Source organism: Oryctolagus cuniculus, chromosome 1, assembly GCF_051225735.1.
Source record: "Oryctolagus cuniculus isolate XC-2025 breed Fujian yellow rabbit chromosome 1, ASM5122573v1, whole genome shotgun sequence".
Classification (NCBI taxonomy): Eukaryota; Metazoa; Chordata; class Mammalia; order Lagomorpha; family Leporidae; genus Oryctolagus; species Oryctolagus cuniculus.
In genome coordinates, this window is record NC_142867.1 from 53744923 (window position 1) to 53762976 (window position 18054).

The 18054-nt window shown below is 52.0% G+C and overlaps 1 protein-coding gene across 3 annotated transcripts in view; it reads right to left on the reverse strand.

The window, feature by feature from the left end:
* Positions 1–18054, reverse strand: part of PARVA (parvin alpha) — a 167573-nt gene that overhangs the window by 14377 nt on the left and 135142 nt on the right. For all 3 annotated transcript variants that reach the window (XM_051824848.3, XM_089328652.1, XM_051824857.3), the window contains exons 5-10: positions 15796–15936; positions 12206–12321; positions 7659–7717; positions 5376–5395; positions 4274–4335; positions 3718–3786 (exon numbers count right to left, since the gene is read on the reverse strand). In XM_051824848.3, the coding sequence (XP_051680808.1) occupies positions 3718–3786; positions 4274–4335; positions 5376–5395; positions 7659–7717; positions 12206–12321; positions 15796–15936 (467 nt within the window). The remainder of the gene's footprint in view (positions 1–3717; positions 3787–4273; positions 4336–5375; positions 5396–7658; positions 7718–12205; positions 12322–15795; positions 15937–18054) is intronic.

Consider the following 18054-nt stretch of genomic DNA (forward strand, 5'->3'; position numbering starts at 1 on the left):
GAGCCTGGTGAAGGCACTGGCCTCCTCCAAGGGCTCGCCGGCTTCCCTCCCACAGGCTGCTGGTGCGGGGAGGGACAGCGAGGTCTGCTCTGCCGCCGGCCTGCCCCACGCTGGCTGCACCGACACAGGAGCCGGAAGCTCGTGGCCCTGACTTCCTGAGACTCCTATCTGGGCAGGACCAGCGATGAGTCAAGTGTGGCTCCTGCTGCCAGGAGCTCATGGGCCAGTGAGGAAGCTGAGGTGGAGGCAACAGCTGCTCTGAGACCCAGATGGGCCCCAACTCCTACTCACAGTGTCACCGAGGGGAGGCTGCCCTAGAGGAGAGAGAACGGTGATGTCCAAGGGGAATGGTTTCTGAACAGGGAGAGAACTCGAGTGTCACCCAGGCCTGGGCCCTGCCTTTCCTGCATCTCACATCACTGCTGCTGGTGAAGTGGCACAGTGTGCCTGGTACCAGTGTGCCTGCAGCAGGGCCTCCTGGGTACAAAGTACAGCTCTACAACTCACCAGCTGGGGTGCCTAGGCGAGTTCCGTAACTTCTCTGCACCTTACTTTTCTCATCTATAAAAAGGGCATGAGGACAGTCTAGTACCTACTTCCTAGGGTGAGCAGGAGACCCAGGCCAGCTAACACATGGAAAGTGCCTGTCAACTGCTTTGTATGTGGTCAGCACTTGATCAACATTAACTGGTGCTCTTACTGCTGGAGAAAACAACAGAGCCATCAGGACTGCTTGGCTCAGGTTGCCAAGGCAGAACTGTGTGCGGAGGGCACGGCCCCAAGCTTAGGGCACAGTCCCTCCCTAGGCAGGGGGGGCCCGAGTGCCCCATCCATAGAGAGGAGACCCCCAGGCCCAGGGCAGAGCATGCAGGGCTTCTGCGGGGGCTGGGGAGGAGTGACCTCTGGAAGCAGACCCCCCGTGTGGAGGATGTCCTGAGTAGAGATACAGGGGTCCGGTCTACATCTGATCTAGACCCCTCTCAGAGGAGGCTGGGCCACCCCATGTTTGTGGGCATCAACAACAGTTGCTGGAGTTCGCCAAAGGTTAACTTTCTTGGACTTGTCTCAGGAAGCTTACAGAGCTTAACTGAACTGCAGGAGTGTGGGCTGGGCGGGGCCTACTCTTGGGGGTTCTTCTGGGTGATGGCTGGAGGGTGTGTGATTTAGTTGTTTGTTTTTTAAGATTTATTTATTTGAAAGAGAGAGAGAGAGAGAGAGAGCGAGCGAGCGAGCTTCCAACTGCTGGTCCATTCCATCTCAAAATGCCCAGAACTGGGCCAGGCTGAACCCAAGAACTGCTTCTGGTTCTTCCGTGTGGGTGACCGGGGCCATCTCCTGTTGCTTTCCCAGCACATTAGCAGGGAGATAGATCGGAAGTGGAGCAGCTGGGACACCACAACCAGGCGCCCATATCAGATGCCAGCATCGCAGGCAGTGGCTTTACCCGCTGTACCACAATGCTGGTCCCCCTTGGCTCAGCTTCAGTTGCAAGCATGAGAACCTGAGCATGGCCTTGACCCAGGGCAGGTCCTTTCTGCTTCCATCCGTCTGGCCTTCAAGTCAGGTAGACGGGGTGGGAGCTCGGCACTGGGGCTGGACCCTGGCTGGAATGGGTTGAGAGGAGAAGGATCTCATCTGTGAGCCCGGGGGTGACCATGGCTTAGGGGGACAGAGCTCTGCCTGCCAGACTTGGACTGCTCCTTGCGGATGGTGCTGCTGCTGCCAACTGGGTGGGAACAGCGGGCACGGCCTGTATATTCCCAATGCGGTGGGCAGTGAGCTCACTCTCATAGCACTCCCTGCCCTGAAGATGGAGGTGAACCTTCCAGGGACCATTTGAACCCACCCGTAGAACCAGCATTTTCCCAAGCATTCTTGGTTTCCCAACAGAGACCTGAAGCTCATTCCACAGAGTCCAGAAACAGAGGGAGAGGCCAGTGTCAGACCAGGCAATTACCTTTATGCCTGAAAGAACGCTAATTCACTAAGAATCAAAGGATGTTGGGAAACAGGACCCATTATATGGTCTCAAAGGAGCTTGCTGATACAGATCAGTTACTAAGTATAGGGGAAGAAAAAAGAATGCCTTAGTAGGGCGCTACCGCTCATGAGTGCCCCCTAACGGGAGTCCCTGAAAGAAACACAGCTTGACTTAGCTATTGAAAACATATGGCCTGAATTTCAGCAAGTGGGGGACAGTCTCAACAAGATGAGTACGTACCCATCAGCTTGTACATCTCAGAAATGTCAGTGTCAGCATCTCATATGGGCACAGGTTTGAGTCCCGGCTGTTCCATTTCCAATCCAGCTCTCTGCTATGCCCCAGGAAAGCAGTATAAGATGGCCTAGACGCTTGGGCCCCTGCACCCACATGGGAGACCTGGAGGAACCTCTTGGCTCCTGGTTCCAGATCAGCCCAGCTCTGGCTGCTGCAGCCAAACAGGGAGTGAACCAGCAGAAGGAAGACCTCTCTCTCTCTGTAACTATGACTTTCAAATAAATAAATCTTTAAAAGAAGATACTAAAGACACATGACAGCGAAATGCAGCCTGTGAGGACACTGGGACAGACGACAGAATCAGAATGTATGGGGACACCACAAAAACTAATGGAAAATGGGAGAGTCCAGCACAGTGGCATAGTATATAAAGCATCAGCCTGCAGTGCCGACATGCCATATGGTTGCCAGTTCAAGTCCCGGCTGCTCATCTCCCAATCCAGCTCTCTGCTATGGCCTGGGAAAGAAGTGGAAGATAGCCAAGCCCTTGGATCCCTGTACCTGTGTGGGAGACCTGGAAGAAACTCCTGGCTTCAGATGGGCCCACGTTTGGCTGTGGCAACCGATGGAAGACTTCTGTCTCTCCCTCTCTCTAACTCAGCCTCTCAAATAAATAAGTCTTTTTTAAAAATGAGATTAAAATGTTAATTTTGGTGCAAAATACTTTTGAAATTCATGCATAGTTTTTTTCCTAATGCCATTACCCATGAACTATTTGAGAACCCCAACGGACTTCCAACCGTCTGACGCTGCTATTTTAGTTGGTCCAAAGCAGCCTCAGTCAGCAATTTCCTATGATCCATCTGAATAGATTATCAAAGCAATGTTAAAATTGCTCGAGACTAGGGCCAGCATTGTGGCAAAGTGGGTATAGCTGCCGCCTGAGATGCTAGCATCCCATATGGGCACTGGTTCGTGTTCTGGCTGCTCCACTTCTGATCCAGCTCTCTGCTAATGGCCTGGGAAAGCAGTGGAAGTTGGCCCAAGTCCTTGGGCCCCTGCCATCCACATGGGAGACCCGGATGAAGCTCCTGACTTTGGCCAGGACCAGCGCTGGCCACTGCAGCCACACAGGGAGTGAACCCTCAGATGGAAAATATCTCCTATGCATGTGTACTCTTTCAAAATAAATAAATTTTTAAAAATTGCTTGCAATTGATTCTTGGATTGTGATAACTGATGTGAATGGACTTGCTCCTCACAGATGGATGCTGAGGTATTTGTGGGAGAGACAGAAAAGATGTAGTATACAGGTATTCCTTCTTGCAACTCTTCTAAATCAAAAAATGGGAAGAAATCTACAGAGAAATTCCATCCATTCTGCCCTCACTCTGCTTTGCTCAGAAAACTCCAGGCCAGCGATGCAATGAGGGCTGGGGCACTTCGAATAGGAGCTGTGGAGCAGGGCCCCGCCCCCACCTACACTCGCTGGCACTCACCTGGGTTTCCAGTTCTGTGACCTCCAGGTTCAGTTTATTTAGGTGCTTGTTCACGAAGGTGATGAGTGTCTAAAAGGGAAGCAAACACAAGCTGAGCAGGAGACTCTCAATGCCAGACCCAGGGTCCCGAGGAGGAGTGGAGCGCTGGGCCCAGGCTCCAGGCTTTGCAGAGTCCTGAGGCAGGATGAGGGCTGGACTGTCTGAGCTCCAGGGTGGGGACGGGGGCTGGGAGGGAGATGAGGAAGGAGGCAGAAACAGAATGGCCTCACTGGAGCCCTCCTGTGGCACAGCTGCCTATCCCCAGGCTGACAAAATTTTGTATAGGGAGGTAGAAAAGGTGGCGGGTCAGTGTGCCCATTCGCCGGGAGAAGGGCAGGCTTGAATGAGGCACTTGTGAGGAACAGACAGGAGAACAGGCGTCACGGGGATGCCTCGTGTCTGCCGGCATCCGCGATGCCAGCAGGGGTGGCGGGAGGCCTGTGGGCTGCAGGGCTGGGCTCCTGATGCTTGGCGGCAGCTGGCTTCTCTCCTCCCCTTCCGGGTGCCCCGTTCTCACCTTCTTCACCACGTTGAGTTTGTCTGGTGCGTGGTCGAATAAGGTGTCAAAGGCGTCACGCTCTGAAAAACAGGAAAACAGACGGAGGAGCACACAGAACACGTCCCCGGCAGGCAGCAGCCTGTGTGGTGAGCACATGACGGGGAAGTTTTTGGGTTGTAGGTTGTGTAGGAACTCAGAATCTGGGATGGGGGCTGAGTCTGACCCTCGGGGCCTGTGTGTGTGTGTACATGTATGTGTCTACGTATGCTCATGTGAACACGGGTCAGCCCTTTTTCAGGCTGGGGTCGGGTTAGCTGAGCCTCGCTCAGATAGCTGGGTGTGGAACTATTCACTTCTCTTTACTATTTGTGTCCCATCCTATCCTCAGTCAGTCTAGCCTCTGATTCTGAAGCATTACGGAGGTAGACTATATTCAACCGTATTCAGCCCCCAATTTTCCAAAACACAACACCCAAGACAGACAACCTGGCAGAGGGGCATAGACGAGAGGACTGGGGTGCAGGAGCCTTTGGATGGAAAGTGGACCCCTCTTTGGGCTTTCGTTTCCTCTTCAACAAGTGTCATCCACTAGGAGGCTTCCCCCAGCAAGGGACGTGCGTGTGCTGACGTGTGCCGTGTTCTGCACAAACGATCAATTGCAAAATTCTGCCCACCGCCCAGCCCTGCTCCCTGTGGGTTCTCAGAAGTAAGCGGTGATGAAGTGCAGGGCACCTGAGGAGGGAGGAGTCCGCAGGATGAGCCTGGGGCTTCGGGACCCGAGAACTGCCACTCATGCACCAGTGGGTAAAGCTGAGCTGCCCCCAAACTGACGGTGATGGCTGCCAGTCAGGGACTCCAGCAAACCCAGAGCTGTGACGAGGGAAGGGGGAGAAGGCAGCCTCGGGAGGGGCCGGGAGGAGCAGGAGGCAGCGGGTCACACACTTCTTCCCTCGCCAGGCCCACCCTGAAGCCCAGGACGGAGTCGATGGCCCCATCAGTTCCCGGAGATGGTGCAGACGTGGTGTGGCTTCTTCCCACCAGGCCGCTGTCCCTTCCCGCCCCGCCAGCTGTGTCCCCAGGCTGCTGCAGACCCCACGATCAAGAGTCTCATGCTACTCACCATGCCTTCCGGAGAGAGCCCTGCAAGAAAAGGAGAGTCAGAGTGATGCTGTTGTGGCCCTGGGAGGGGCCAGGCCCCCACTGCGCAGGCCCCGCCCCTGCCTGGCCTTAGGCAGCAGCCCAGATTGCCTCCCTCCCCTGACCTTTTATTCTGTGCTGTCTCTGGTTCCTCAACATCACCCGTCTTTCCCCTCTGCTACACAGACACTCCCAGTGCACTGCGGTGGGCACAAAACCTGGTTTTGTGATGGTTAAAGGACTGTTTCCTACTGTATAGAATTGCATTCTGACTTGCAGTTAAGAAGGAATACTGGACTCCTCCCAGCAGACAATCTCAGGGTGCCTGGGGATAGAGCTCAAGCGAGCCCCTCCCCACCACCCACTCCTGTGTGTGGAGTTTCCCTGCCTGGGTTGCTGCGGCCTGTAACTGGGGGTGCCAGCTTTGTCTCTCTCTTGTCCAGCCTGTGATGCCCACCATGGTGCACCTGCCATGGGCCCAGCCCAGGCTTTTTCAGAGAGGCCAGGAATGGAGCCCTTTGTGGCAGAGAAACTGCAGAGTATTACGAACTGAAGCACTTAGCAGTAAGTCCCACTGATTTTTTTTTTTTTTGCTTCGTAACCTTGGGCAAACCACTGACCCTCTCTGGGTTCCAGGTCTCCTCTGTCTGAAATGAGGATAATAATGGTAAATGCCTCAATGGGATGTTATGAGCATTTACTGTCTAGCAAGATGCTACCGTAAGCCCCAGTATATTTTTTTGCTCAATGCATTTTTGGTTCTCATTATATTGGTTCATCCACTTACACACTGATCACCCACTGAGTGACCACTTGCAGGTGGTATACTGAAAAGTATACTAGCTTGGAGTTAACTGTTGGGTGGACCATGGTAACTGGGATACAGTTTCCTTAAACTCCCTGGGGCTGTGGGCTTTAGGGGGTGTAATCACTGCTTCTTGTTTGTTATGGGCCTCAGCAGACTCGAAGCTGCTTCGTCCACTGTGAGCATGGTCGTGATTAGGAGGGGGCATCCTGGCTCATGCCTGCGGCAGACGGCAGCGCGGGGCCGCAGAAAGCGTGGCCTGCAGCTGAGAGGCAGACACACCGCACACTCCCGATTCCACAGCCGCTCCCTGGCCCTCTCGGGTCTATTTTTCTTCCAGTGTGTGAAACAGTGGGCCCTAAAGAATGTCGCGCCTGCCTGGCTGGCCTGCCCCAGCCGGCTTGGCTCTGTCTCCTCACAGCACTAAGGCCAGGAATCCTACCTGACCCACTGGCTACCGACGCAGGCCCCCGGCGTGATGGGGAGCCTGACCGGGTCTCTGCAGACCATAAACGAGGCATCTCGGGCAGGGCTGCACCACGCCTCTGACAGCCCCCCGCGTGCGCAGTACGGTGGCGGCGGTGGCACAGACGGCTGTGCTGGGGGGGGGGCTTCCTAGAGGGCAGAAGGTGATGGGCAAAGGCAGCGATGGGCGGGGCGGCGAGGTGCTGCAGGCACCCCGCTGGTTCCTCACCCCTCCCAGGCTTAGGAAAATGCCTCCCCACTTCAGAGACTGGGGTCGCAGAGATTAGGGGACAGGGTGAGTGAGTGGCAGAGCTGGGTTCGGACTCAAGGTGGGCTGGCTTAGCGGTGCCAGCTCTGTCCCTACGCTGCTCTTTTCCAGGGGACCAGCTAGGGGGGCAGGGAGTGCTGAAAACCGACTCTGCCTGGCTCTGCGTGGGGCCAGGGCTCAGGGCCTCCCCAGCACCCCCTACACCACCCTGCTCTTTCTGCTTCAGAACCCCCATCCCCCATGGCTAACCTCTGGTCCACTCAGATATCCCAATTTCTCAAAGTAAATGGGGGAAAAAGCACCCAAGCAACTCAGAGAGAGAAGGGGGCTCTGGGGGCCACGGCACGTGACCAAATGAATCAGATTCAGAAAAAGGCAGAAAAATGTCCTTTTGAAGGTTAATCGTTTAAATTCAACCCCATGTTTATGGCGTGCCGATTTCATGCTGGTTGGCTTCTTTAGGCACACTTTTTTTCCTGGAGTGCCACAAAATTAGAATTTTTCAATCACGGCTAATTCCCGGTCCCCACTTCCCCACCCAAGTTTGTACCTTCAGCATGGAGAGACATGTTTTGAATGCATGGAAAAGGCTAAACTATCATCATTGGCTGAAGTCTAATCCTCCTGCAATCCCAATAAATGAAAACTAAATATCAGCAAATGGATGAATTTCGGAGAAACATCTGTGTTCCATTACAGAATCGCTGGCAACAATGGTGTTGACATACTCTGTGTTACCAGTTATTTCCTCTTGGATTTGCCGCGACTGGAGGATTCCTTCTCGTTTCTGAAATGGGGGTGGGGAAAGGCGTGGGGAGGAGAAGAGAAAAATATGCTTTAGAAAAATACAAACTGCTGAGCATCGCTGATAGTGACAAAGTTGCTGGCGTTCCAGAGGCGGGATGGTGGCAGAAGTGCAGAGACGCCCTGTTTTGCCGGGGCTGGACCCTACCATTCGCATGCGAGTGCAATTAGTGTTTAGTCCAAACAAGTAGGCTGTATCTTGGATAGCGAATCTTTCCTTTCTTTATTGGAAGACATTCTGCTGGAAGCAAACCCTGGGCCTCCTGGAGTAATCCGCAGTAAACCCAATGGAAATGAAGGCCAGGGTGTGCCCGCCCTCCAGCTGGGTCCGCAGGGGGGAGCGGAGAAACACACGGAGCTGGGGGCTGGAGGGAGGGACCCCGGCCAATGTGGAGAATCCAGACAAAGGCAGAGGACTTTGTTTTTAAAACCCTAATAAACAAGGGAGCTTTGAAATATCAGAGTACTTTAAAAAGTTCATGGAAAATGAAATTAAAAGACAGGTCTGTTTTGGTGCAGTTTTGAAATTCATGCATGTGAAGGAGTCTCACTGAAAATGGATATTCTAAAAAAAAAAACTATGGATTTCAATTTTTTTATACCAAAATAAACTTCTACTTCCATTTCTCATGAACTTTTTCTTTTAAAAAAATATTTATTTATTTGAAAGGCAGGGTAATGGGGAGAAAAGGGCTGACATGGTGAGGTGGGAGGTAGAAAAATCTTCCACCCACTGGTTCACTCCCCAAACTGCCACAATGGCCAGGGCTGGGCCAGGCTGAAGTCAGCAGCCAGGAGCTTCATCTGGGTTTCCCCCATCCCACAAACTTTTTAAAGGCATGCTTGGGGCCAGTGCTGTGGTGTAGTGAGCTAAGCCTCCGCCTGCGGCACTGGTTCAAGTCCCAGCTGTTCTTCTTCAGATCTCACTTGCTGCTAAGGCCTGGGCCAAGAGCTTGGGCCTCTGCAACCGTGTGGGAGACCCAAAAGAAGCTCCTGGCTCCAGCCATGTCGGCCATCTAGGGGGTGAACCAGCGGATAGAAGACCTTTCTCTCTGTCCCTCTGTCTGTAACTGTACCTCTCAAATAAATAAACTTTTTTTTTTAAGTGCATGCTTACTCAGGTAACTGTTTATTTGAGAAAAGGTCATCTGTCCACCCCGTTCCCATCACCTCTTCCTTTCTTCTGTATGACATTCACCTGTGCCTTCTACGTACAGGCCTCGCTCGAGCGAGAACAAATGCTGCGGAGCACATGGCGTGGCTGTGGCAGTGAGGAACTCAGAGGAAAGAGAAGACAGGCAGGTGCGAGGGGATGGCTGTCCTCCACCGTCCAGGTTTATGCCCCATGTCCCAGCTTCATTGTTAATCAGATGCACTTTTACTCTCAAAAGTGCGGTGGGGAATAAATGTTGGGGAGCCCTGTGCGGAGAGGAGGTGCTGAATGCAGGACCGGAGCGAGCGATGGTCAGGGGAGCTTGCAGGGAGCGGGAACTTCAAGGACAGCCAGGATTTGGCTGGATGCAGACAGAGAAATCATTCTAGTGGGCGGAAGGGCCCGGCCAGAAGGCAGAGTCAGGACGGCACAAGCGTGCTCAGGCAGCTGTCGGGAGAGGGGGTGGCTGCCGTGAGTAAGGGGCTGCTCTGAGCACAGGTCTAGAGGTAGGTGGGCAGGGCAGCCAAGCGAAGGGGCTCAGGGCCTGGGAGGACCTCTGACGGGCATGAAGGAGAGGCCGATGCGATCAGGTCCCTGCAGAGCTAGAACCGGACCCTTGGCAGCGGTCAGGGCACTGCAGGCAGTTTTCAGTGTGAATTCCTCTTTCTAGAGGCTCAGAGGCGTGCTCAGAGGAGCGTCTGCACACTGGTGCCTCAGCTGAGCCTCCTGCCCAAACCCACAAGCATCCCAAGAGCCCCGGCACTGGCATCCTTGCAAAAGCCTGCTGCAGCGGGAAAGGCAGAGGTGGAGAAGGCCCAGACTCTGCGCTCCGCTCCATGGAGCAGGATGGACTGTCAGAGTGAAAATGCAAGCAAGCAGGCGGACACGATTTAAAGGGGCCAGGGTGACGCTAAGTCGGGACTTTGCCCAAACCCCATTTCCACACCTGTAAGGTTTTCACAACAGGCTCAGGGAATCTGTGTCCCTGTCTGGCGAGGCCATTCACAGACAGGAAACCTCATCTTCGGCTTCAGGCAAAATCAGAACGGAAAAGACGTCAGGGTTAAGCGGCCCCTCACGCAGCAGCCCGAGCAGCTCCATCCTTCCTTGTCCCCTAGAGGGGTCTCCAGCAACTCTGCCTGTTCTGCATCTTACACCTTGCTGCAGCAAAACACCCTGCAATACCCTCCGGACAGGTTTTACGTCCTCTTTCTTTTGTCATGCTAACGATGCTGCCTGCAGGAAAAATGAAGCCAGTGGCCTTCTGACAGCCTAGAACTGAGCTCAAAATCACGCCAGCCCGAGATGAGATGCAGGCCTACAAGGCCCGCTGTTTCAAAAACAGGAGCCACCTCTGGCCTGCTCAGATCTTCAATCTTAGCTTTCTTTTTGCCTGAAGCCATCCCGAACAGGCATATTCTATTATTTCTATCAGCGAGCTATTTATCCAAGCTGATAGGAAAAATACAAAGATGTTCAATAAACCAACAGGCAAAGAATCAGAATGCACTGTCACAAAAGATACAAAATGGCAATTTGCATGGAAGTATTTATCTCCACTAGCAAGGAAAGAACTAATAAATGAATATAATGACTGTGTTTACTCAAGAAGAAATTTTCCACAATTTGCAATGCTAGTGATAGGTTAGTTGCTGAAGGACTCTTTTATAAACTACTCCAGAAATCAGGATTTTCAGAATCAGACTTCATGTTTTCAGAGTGGTTTTAGGTTCACAGCAAAGCTGAGAGAAAGCTACAGCGATTTCCTGCATGTACGCTGAATGTGTGTGTGCACACACCATCACCCACCAGCAACATCCCACAACAGTGGTACAGCTGCTACAACTGAGGAACCTACACTGACCCCTCAGGGTCACCCAACAGCCATCGCTTTACTCAAGTTCACTGTCAGGGTTGTGCCTGCTATGGGTTTTGACAAATGCATGCTCCCCTGCAGTACGAAGAGTCCCCACTTACAGTTTCAAAAAACAAAACGAGATGGATGGCACAGAGATTACTGACAGGAGCTGGCCTGGGGTGACGAGGAAGACGCTTGTCGCAGGAGGCTGTGGGCTGGCTAGACACACAAGCGCGCACAAACGCAGTGTACATGAGATGCTGAGCACCAGACCTGACACAGGCGAAGAGCTCGGGAAGCGAGGACAATTAGCACCTGTCCATCAGCTGCCTGCAGCGTCTGCGCCACGTGCGCGTGCATTGTCTGTGGGCTGCAGACAGCCCTGCCGGCTTCCTATTTGTGGTCCTATCTCCTGGCAGGCTGAGCCAAGGTGTCGTATTCCTATCATGCCCTCTTGATGCTCAGCAGAGTTAAGTACCCCAAAGGTGTGGGAGAAACACTTTCTCACGGGGCACTCGCCCAGGAGCACCATCATGTCCTCCTCTGCTGTTAACATCTGATCACTGAGGCCCAGCTCCAAGTCCTTTTAGCTCGGAAACTGGCCTGATCAGGCAAAGTGTGCCAGCCCTCAAAGCTTTTCCTCCCCGAGGCCTGGCACAGCTGATGTACTGTTCCTTATTCCAGAGCCCTGGATCACCCTGAACATGTGGGGAGTCCTCCCTTGCTGCTTGTTTATTTGGAAAAGAGCACAAACAAGCAAACAAAATGATGACCTTTTGCTAAATGGGCAGACGTTGGAAAATAAGATTGAATTTGAGTATTTAATGGGGTTAGGAGCAGAGTGGGAAAGTCATGGAGAGAGAGCACACCCTCACTGTGGAAATTATACAGCCGTATGTGGATGGAAATTCCATCCAACAATCTGGAAAAGATGACTTGAGATCCCAGCCGTGCTGCTCTGGGCAGCTGAAAAGCATCAGTGCCTTCCACATGAACTTGGCAACTCAGGGTCTTTCTCAAGTGCATACACACAAATGCGTGCACACACACAAGTGCGTGCACACTTACCTGTCTCCCAAGACCTGTGCATCATCGGTTTAACAGTTAGGAGAATGAGATTCTCCACGGATTGCAAGATACCCTGTGCCTCCTGCATACTAGTGCATGACGCACACACACTCAACTAAGCATGGCACAGACAACCTCCCAACAAAACGTGTACGACAGGCACACGACCCACATAAGGCTATCCCAGACACAAGCACACACTCATCCATTCTCGGCACAGTCATCAGGGATATGCCAATGTGCACCAGAGAGCTCACCCACGTGGCCCCGGACACACCCAGCCTCATCCAGCCGTCCCTGCTAAGAATCCAGGCACGGGCTGTAGCTGTCCCAGGAACTCGGCCACCACAGCCCTGCACAGGAGCAGATGTCTGCCGCAGAATCTGTCTTACCTGGACCACAACCACCTGGATGGAAACATGGTCTGGGAGTCGAATCGGTGCCCGGAAATACTGAGACAGAGCAACCAGCAGGTGCAGAATGGCCACGAGGCTCTTGGCGTGAACAGCTGAAATGCAAAGAGGATGTACATCATCTTCTTCCGGTGCCTAGTCAATACGTGCAGATACAAGGCAATCTGACCATATGCACTGTGACCTGAGAAATGCATGAACCTTTGGTCCTGACATACCTCTCCTAAGAGTTTATCCTCAAGGAGTAATTATGCCTAAGGGCAGAGAGAGCTCACCAGTCTGTATTTACACTAGTGAAAAATGGAGAATAACCCCAAATCCATCGTTAAATACATTATGATCTGTCCATGCAATGTCATAGCACAAAGTATGAAAAGTGACATGTAGGATATTTAATGATTTGTAAAGATACACAGCTTCCAAACAACCTATACGGGTTGATCTCATTTTTGTAAAAACGTATCTCCATACATATACACACATATTCTATGTATAGACTATATCATACATACCATTTATTATACACACAGACACAACAGGAAGGAACAGGCCACGACGCTCACAGTGCCTGGCAGCTTATGGGAACAGTGTGTGTGCACTCAGCACCTAGGCCCTGCAGCCAGACTCTCCAGGGCTGATTCCTGGCCCCATCACTGGTAAGCTGTGTGACCCTGGATTCCCACTGCAAATCGCATTGTGCTTAATATGTGCCAGTCATTCTTCTTGGTTCACTGCTGTATGTAGTAAAAAGACAAAAAGTCCTGCCTTCACAAACCTTACATTCATTGTATCTTAACCTCTCTCTGTCTTGATGGCCCTGTCTGTAAAGTGGGGATAACAGAATTCTTAGATGGTTTGAGTGAGGACTACAAGGATGAAAATATGTCAAATGTTCTTAACAGTGCAAGGCATCCCACAAGCACCATCAGTCAGATGTTAAGCTTTAGGTTTCTTCAAACTTAGCTGCTTTTTCTGAATTTTCAGTAACGAAAACTACTGCTATGAAGTAGAAAACAAAAGAAAAGAAATCCTGAAGTCCCAGATCAGCCTGTCCCTGCCACCTGTGTCTGGAGCTGGAGGAGCACCGTGCCCTTGGCTGTGCAGCCAGGGAGGACAACAGGAGAGGAGCTTCCTCCTGGAGCTGTGCCTGCTGCACACCCTAGGGACCAAACCACAGCCCAGCTCCTGGTGAAGCCCTGAGGCATGGCGAGGAGCCAGTCACGAGATAACTCTTCCATTCATCTCAGTTCTGGAGCTTGGTTTAAGTGGAACAACTGAAGAGAAACATAAGCTAGGATGCTTAACTGGCCACTATCTTCTTTTTTTTTTTAAAGATTTATTTATTTACTTGGAAGTCAGAGTTACACAGAGAGAGGAGAGGCAGAGAGAGACAGAGAGAGACAGAGAGAGAGAGAGATCTTCCATAAACTGGTTCACTCCCCAAATGGCTGCAATGGACAGAGCTATGCGGATCCAAAAATTTCTTCTGGGTCTCCCATATGGGTGCAGGGGCCCAAGGACTTGGGCCATCTTATACTGCTTTCCCAGGCCATAGCTGGATAGGAAGTGGAGCAGCTGGGACTCAAACCAGCACCCATATGGGATGCCAGCACTGCAGGCAGTGGCTTTACCCACTATGCCACAGCGCCCGCCCCATCTGGCCACTATCTGATACTTAGCAATTGGTTGGAAAACATCCTAAAAAAAGATCAACTGCAACCCAGGGTTTAAGTTAACTATGGGATGTCTACTCCATGAAATAAAAGTAGCTATCAAAAATTATCAGGACAGGAGTTGGCATTGTGGTGCAGTGGGTGAAGCCACTGCTTGTGATGCCAGCATCCCATATCAGAATGCTGGTTCAATCCGCAGCTCTGCTCCTGTCCGGCTCCCTGCTAATGCACCTGGGAAGGCAGAGGATAATGGCCCAAGTGCTTGGGCCTCTGCCACCCATGTAGTGGGACCCGGATTGAATTCCTGGCTACTAGCATCAGCCTGGCCCAGCCCTGGCTGTGCAGCCATTGGAGCTCTACCTTTCAAATAAATGAATAAGTAAATATTATTAAAATTATAACAACAAAGATCATAATGGTATACATAAAATATGTATGATATTAAAATAACAAAATAAGAGTATATATGACTTGACCAAGTAAAAACATGCATTGCTTTGACCAGTAATGGTAAAAGAATGAAAACAGCTAGGTCGGGATAGTCATATGGATAACTACATTTCTCATAAACACTAAGCAAGCATAAATCAAACAAATCATTGAGAGCCACTGACAACAATATTCCTGATTGGACTTTTTAAAAAATTCCGTCTTCTATCTCAGCCTTGCCCAGTGTTAAGTTAAACAGGGGGTTGCGCTGTGTTCTGTTTTTTGGAGGTTCAAAGAGAAGGTCCACATTCATTGGCCTGAGTACCTGGGATCAAAGGACACTTGAGCAGGGCTCTTCCTTGGGGCACGGACCAAAGGCACAGGACTACTGTCCACCTGCAAAACGCAGGCACATGTCCCCAGCTCCTGATGGGCCTCTTTCTTTCTCTCCCCGGCACAGGAGGAGATAAAGCCCCTCTCCAAGACAGCACTCAGGGCCCAGGGTGGTGACCTCGCCTCCTCCTCCCTCAGCCCTCAGGTGCCTCCGTCTACCTGGCAGAGAATGTTCTGTTCCCAGCACTGGGCACTGTGTGAAGCAGCTCATCACGCCACCCACCGTGCACACAAAGGTGTAATTATGCTGAAGGAGGTACTTGGCGTCTTGGCCCCAATGTCAGATGTTAGAAACCTGCTTGAGAGAGTGCAGACAGCAGCCACCGGGTCTCTAAGTCTAGAGGGGAAGATCTCCCCACTTTTCCTCCCAGCCCCCCTACTTTATTTGGCAGGGAATTGTTCAATTTAAGTTAAGGAGTGCAATAGAGCATTTAAGCCTTAAAACACAGGGCTATCAACTATTAATCTAAATTTGTGTTTTTATCTATTGCAAAGAACAAAACAAATTTTTCCCTCTAGTGGGAAATACAGTGTCTCTGTGTCTCTACTGGATCCACTTAGACCAGGGATCTAATGCCGAGCCCATCTTGGACTCCCGGCCACTGAGGCAGAGGCAGCAAGAGCATGAGTGGTTTATGCTCTGAGACCCTTGAGCTGTGCACGCTGTGAGAAGGTGGCTGCGCTCTCAGCTGCATCTTTGCTCCTTCCAGAAAACGCAGAGGGAGTGGAAGAGTGTGGGTGTGGGCCAGGCAGGGTCCTTGCTCCCTGCCTCCCAGCTGTGTGGACATGGGGGCCTCCGCTTCCCGAAGCCACTTCGCCCCGGGCCTTGCAGTGCTGGCTCTCAGAGGCCGCTCAGTGAGCGTCAGCTTCCTTTCCCCGCCCATCTCACACGAAGTTTCTACGGAAAGCTTTTTATAGAAAGGGGTCACAGGATTTTGACATTTGGCTCCAAGGATATATGTGACAAATTCCAAGGAAGGGTGCATCTAGCGCGATCAACGAGTGTGCAGCCGCCCGTGAGATCACGCACATGATCCCACGGCGCCAAGCCACAGCTCCCCACGTGCCACTCACAGTCCACGTTCCACTTGATGCTCCTGGGAGGAAGCTTCAGGGTCTCGTTGATCTTCTCCAGGACCGTCTGCAGCTTCTGCTTCTGCGCAATCTCTGACTGGGTGACCTCGGCGACATTTAGCTTCTCGCTCTCGAGTTTCTCTGGGATGACAGAGGAAAGAGAACAGCTGTTGCGCTGGGGCACAGACAACCCCGACTCCTGCATTCACTCACTTGTTTATGCTCACATGCAGGCACGCACGCCTTCTACACACATGCACAGTGCTCCCTCGGTATCCACAGTGGAGAGGTTCCGGAGCCCTTCCAGGATACCGGAATTCACAGATGCCCGAGTCTCCCATGCGCACACACAAATTATATGACTTGTGCATATCCTCCTGTACACTTTATTTATTTATTTATTTTGACAGGCAGAGTGGACAGTGAGAGAGAGAGACAGAGAGAAAGGTCTTCCTTTGCCGTTGGTTCACCCTCCAATGGCCGCCGCGGCCGGCGCGCTGCGGCCGGCGCACCGCGCTGATCCGATGGCAGGAGCCAGGAGCCAGGTGCTTCTCCTGGTCTCCCATGGGGTGCAGGGCCCAAGCACTTGGGCCATCCTCCACTGCACTCCCTGGCCACAGCAGAGAGCTGGCCTGGAAGAGGGGCAACCAGGACAGAATCCGGCGCCCCGACCGGGACTAGAACCTGGTGTGCCGGCACCGCTAGGCGGAGGATTAGCCTAGTGAGCCGCAGTGCCGGCCCTCCTGTACACTTTAAATAATTTCTACTTTATGTATAATACTTAATACAATGCAAGTGCTATACAGGTGGTGGATACACTGTATTGTTTAGGAAATAATGACTACAAAGTACACTGTGCATGTTCAGTACAGCTCCTGTACGTGTTTCAGCCTGCAGTCTGTTGAAGTCTGTTGGATCTGTGGAGGTAGAACCCACAGACATGGGCTGTACTGAACGCTCATCAGGGGAAGGCCACTGCCATGCCCTTCCCAGCTGATGGTGGCATCAGTAATGGGAAAGCCTTTTGACTGTGCCTCGAATCCCCAAGTTGAAGGTCCCGGGACTGCAGAAGTGGACTTTTAGGTGAACCTGTTGTATTTGAACTGTTTCTGCCACTCTGCCAGTTCCACGGGCATGTCCGTGCCGACCGGCAAGCCTTCTCTGCTTTCCCGTGGGTGTCAGTCACGTCCTTTTCCAAGGCATCCTGTCCAGACCTTTAGTACGATACGAGGGGCTTCGACAAGTTCATGGAAACTGTGCGCTGTTAGCTCATTTTTCTCTGAGCCCACTGAAAGCCCTTGTTTTGCGGCACATACAATCACACATTTGCCTTCCTTAAGCAACTTCTTTTAAAGCCATTGGGAAGGCCGGCACCACAGCTCACTAGGCTAATCCTCTGCCTGCGGCGCCGGCACACCGGGTTCTAGTCCCAGTTGGGGCTTCAGATTCTGTCCTGGTTGCCCCTCTTCCAGGCCAGCTCTCTGCTGTGGCCAGGGAGTGCAGTGGAGAATAGCCCAAGTGCTTGGGCCCTGCACCCCATGGGAGACCAGGAGAAGCACCTGGCTCCTGGCCATTTGTGGGGTGAACCAACATAAAAAGGAAGACACCTTTCTTTCTTTCTCTCTAACTCTGTCAAAAAAAAAAAAAAAAAAAAAAAAAGCCCTTGGGAAGGCAACTTATTTTATGTGTCACATTTCTTCAGTTGAAAGGCATGCATGACCCTAAATTCAGGCTTTTTTTTTTTTTTTTTTTGACAGGCAGAGTTAGACAGTGAGAGAAAGAGACAGAGAGAAAGGTCTTCCTTCCATTGGTTCACCCCCCAAGTAGCTGCTACGGCCAGGAGCCAGGTGCCTCCTCCTGGTCTCCATGCGGGTGCAGGGCCCAAGCACTTGGGCCATCCTCCACTGCACTCCCGGGCCACAGCAGAGAGCTGGCCTGGAAGAGGAGCAACCAGGACAGAATCCGAAGCCCCAAAAAGGACTAGAACCCTGGGTGCCGGCGCCGCAGGCGGAGGATTAGCCTAGTGAGCCATGGTGCCGGCCCCTACCATTTTTTTTCCAGGCTGTGTCTTAAAATCAATGTTACCCTACACTTGCTGCCAGTCAGATAAGAAGAAACAGGAGCTACCAGTGTCTGGATGTGGGTGAACCTGGTCATGGTTCTTCACAGTAGGGTCACTTCTGTGACTTAATCACCTGCCAGGGCACCTTCAGAATGTGTAGAATCAAAATTCTAACCGTAAGAAAACATTGGGTAACA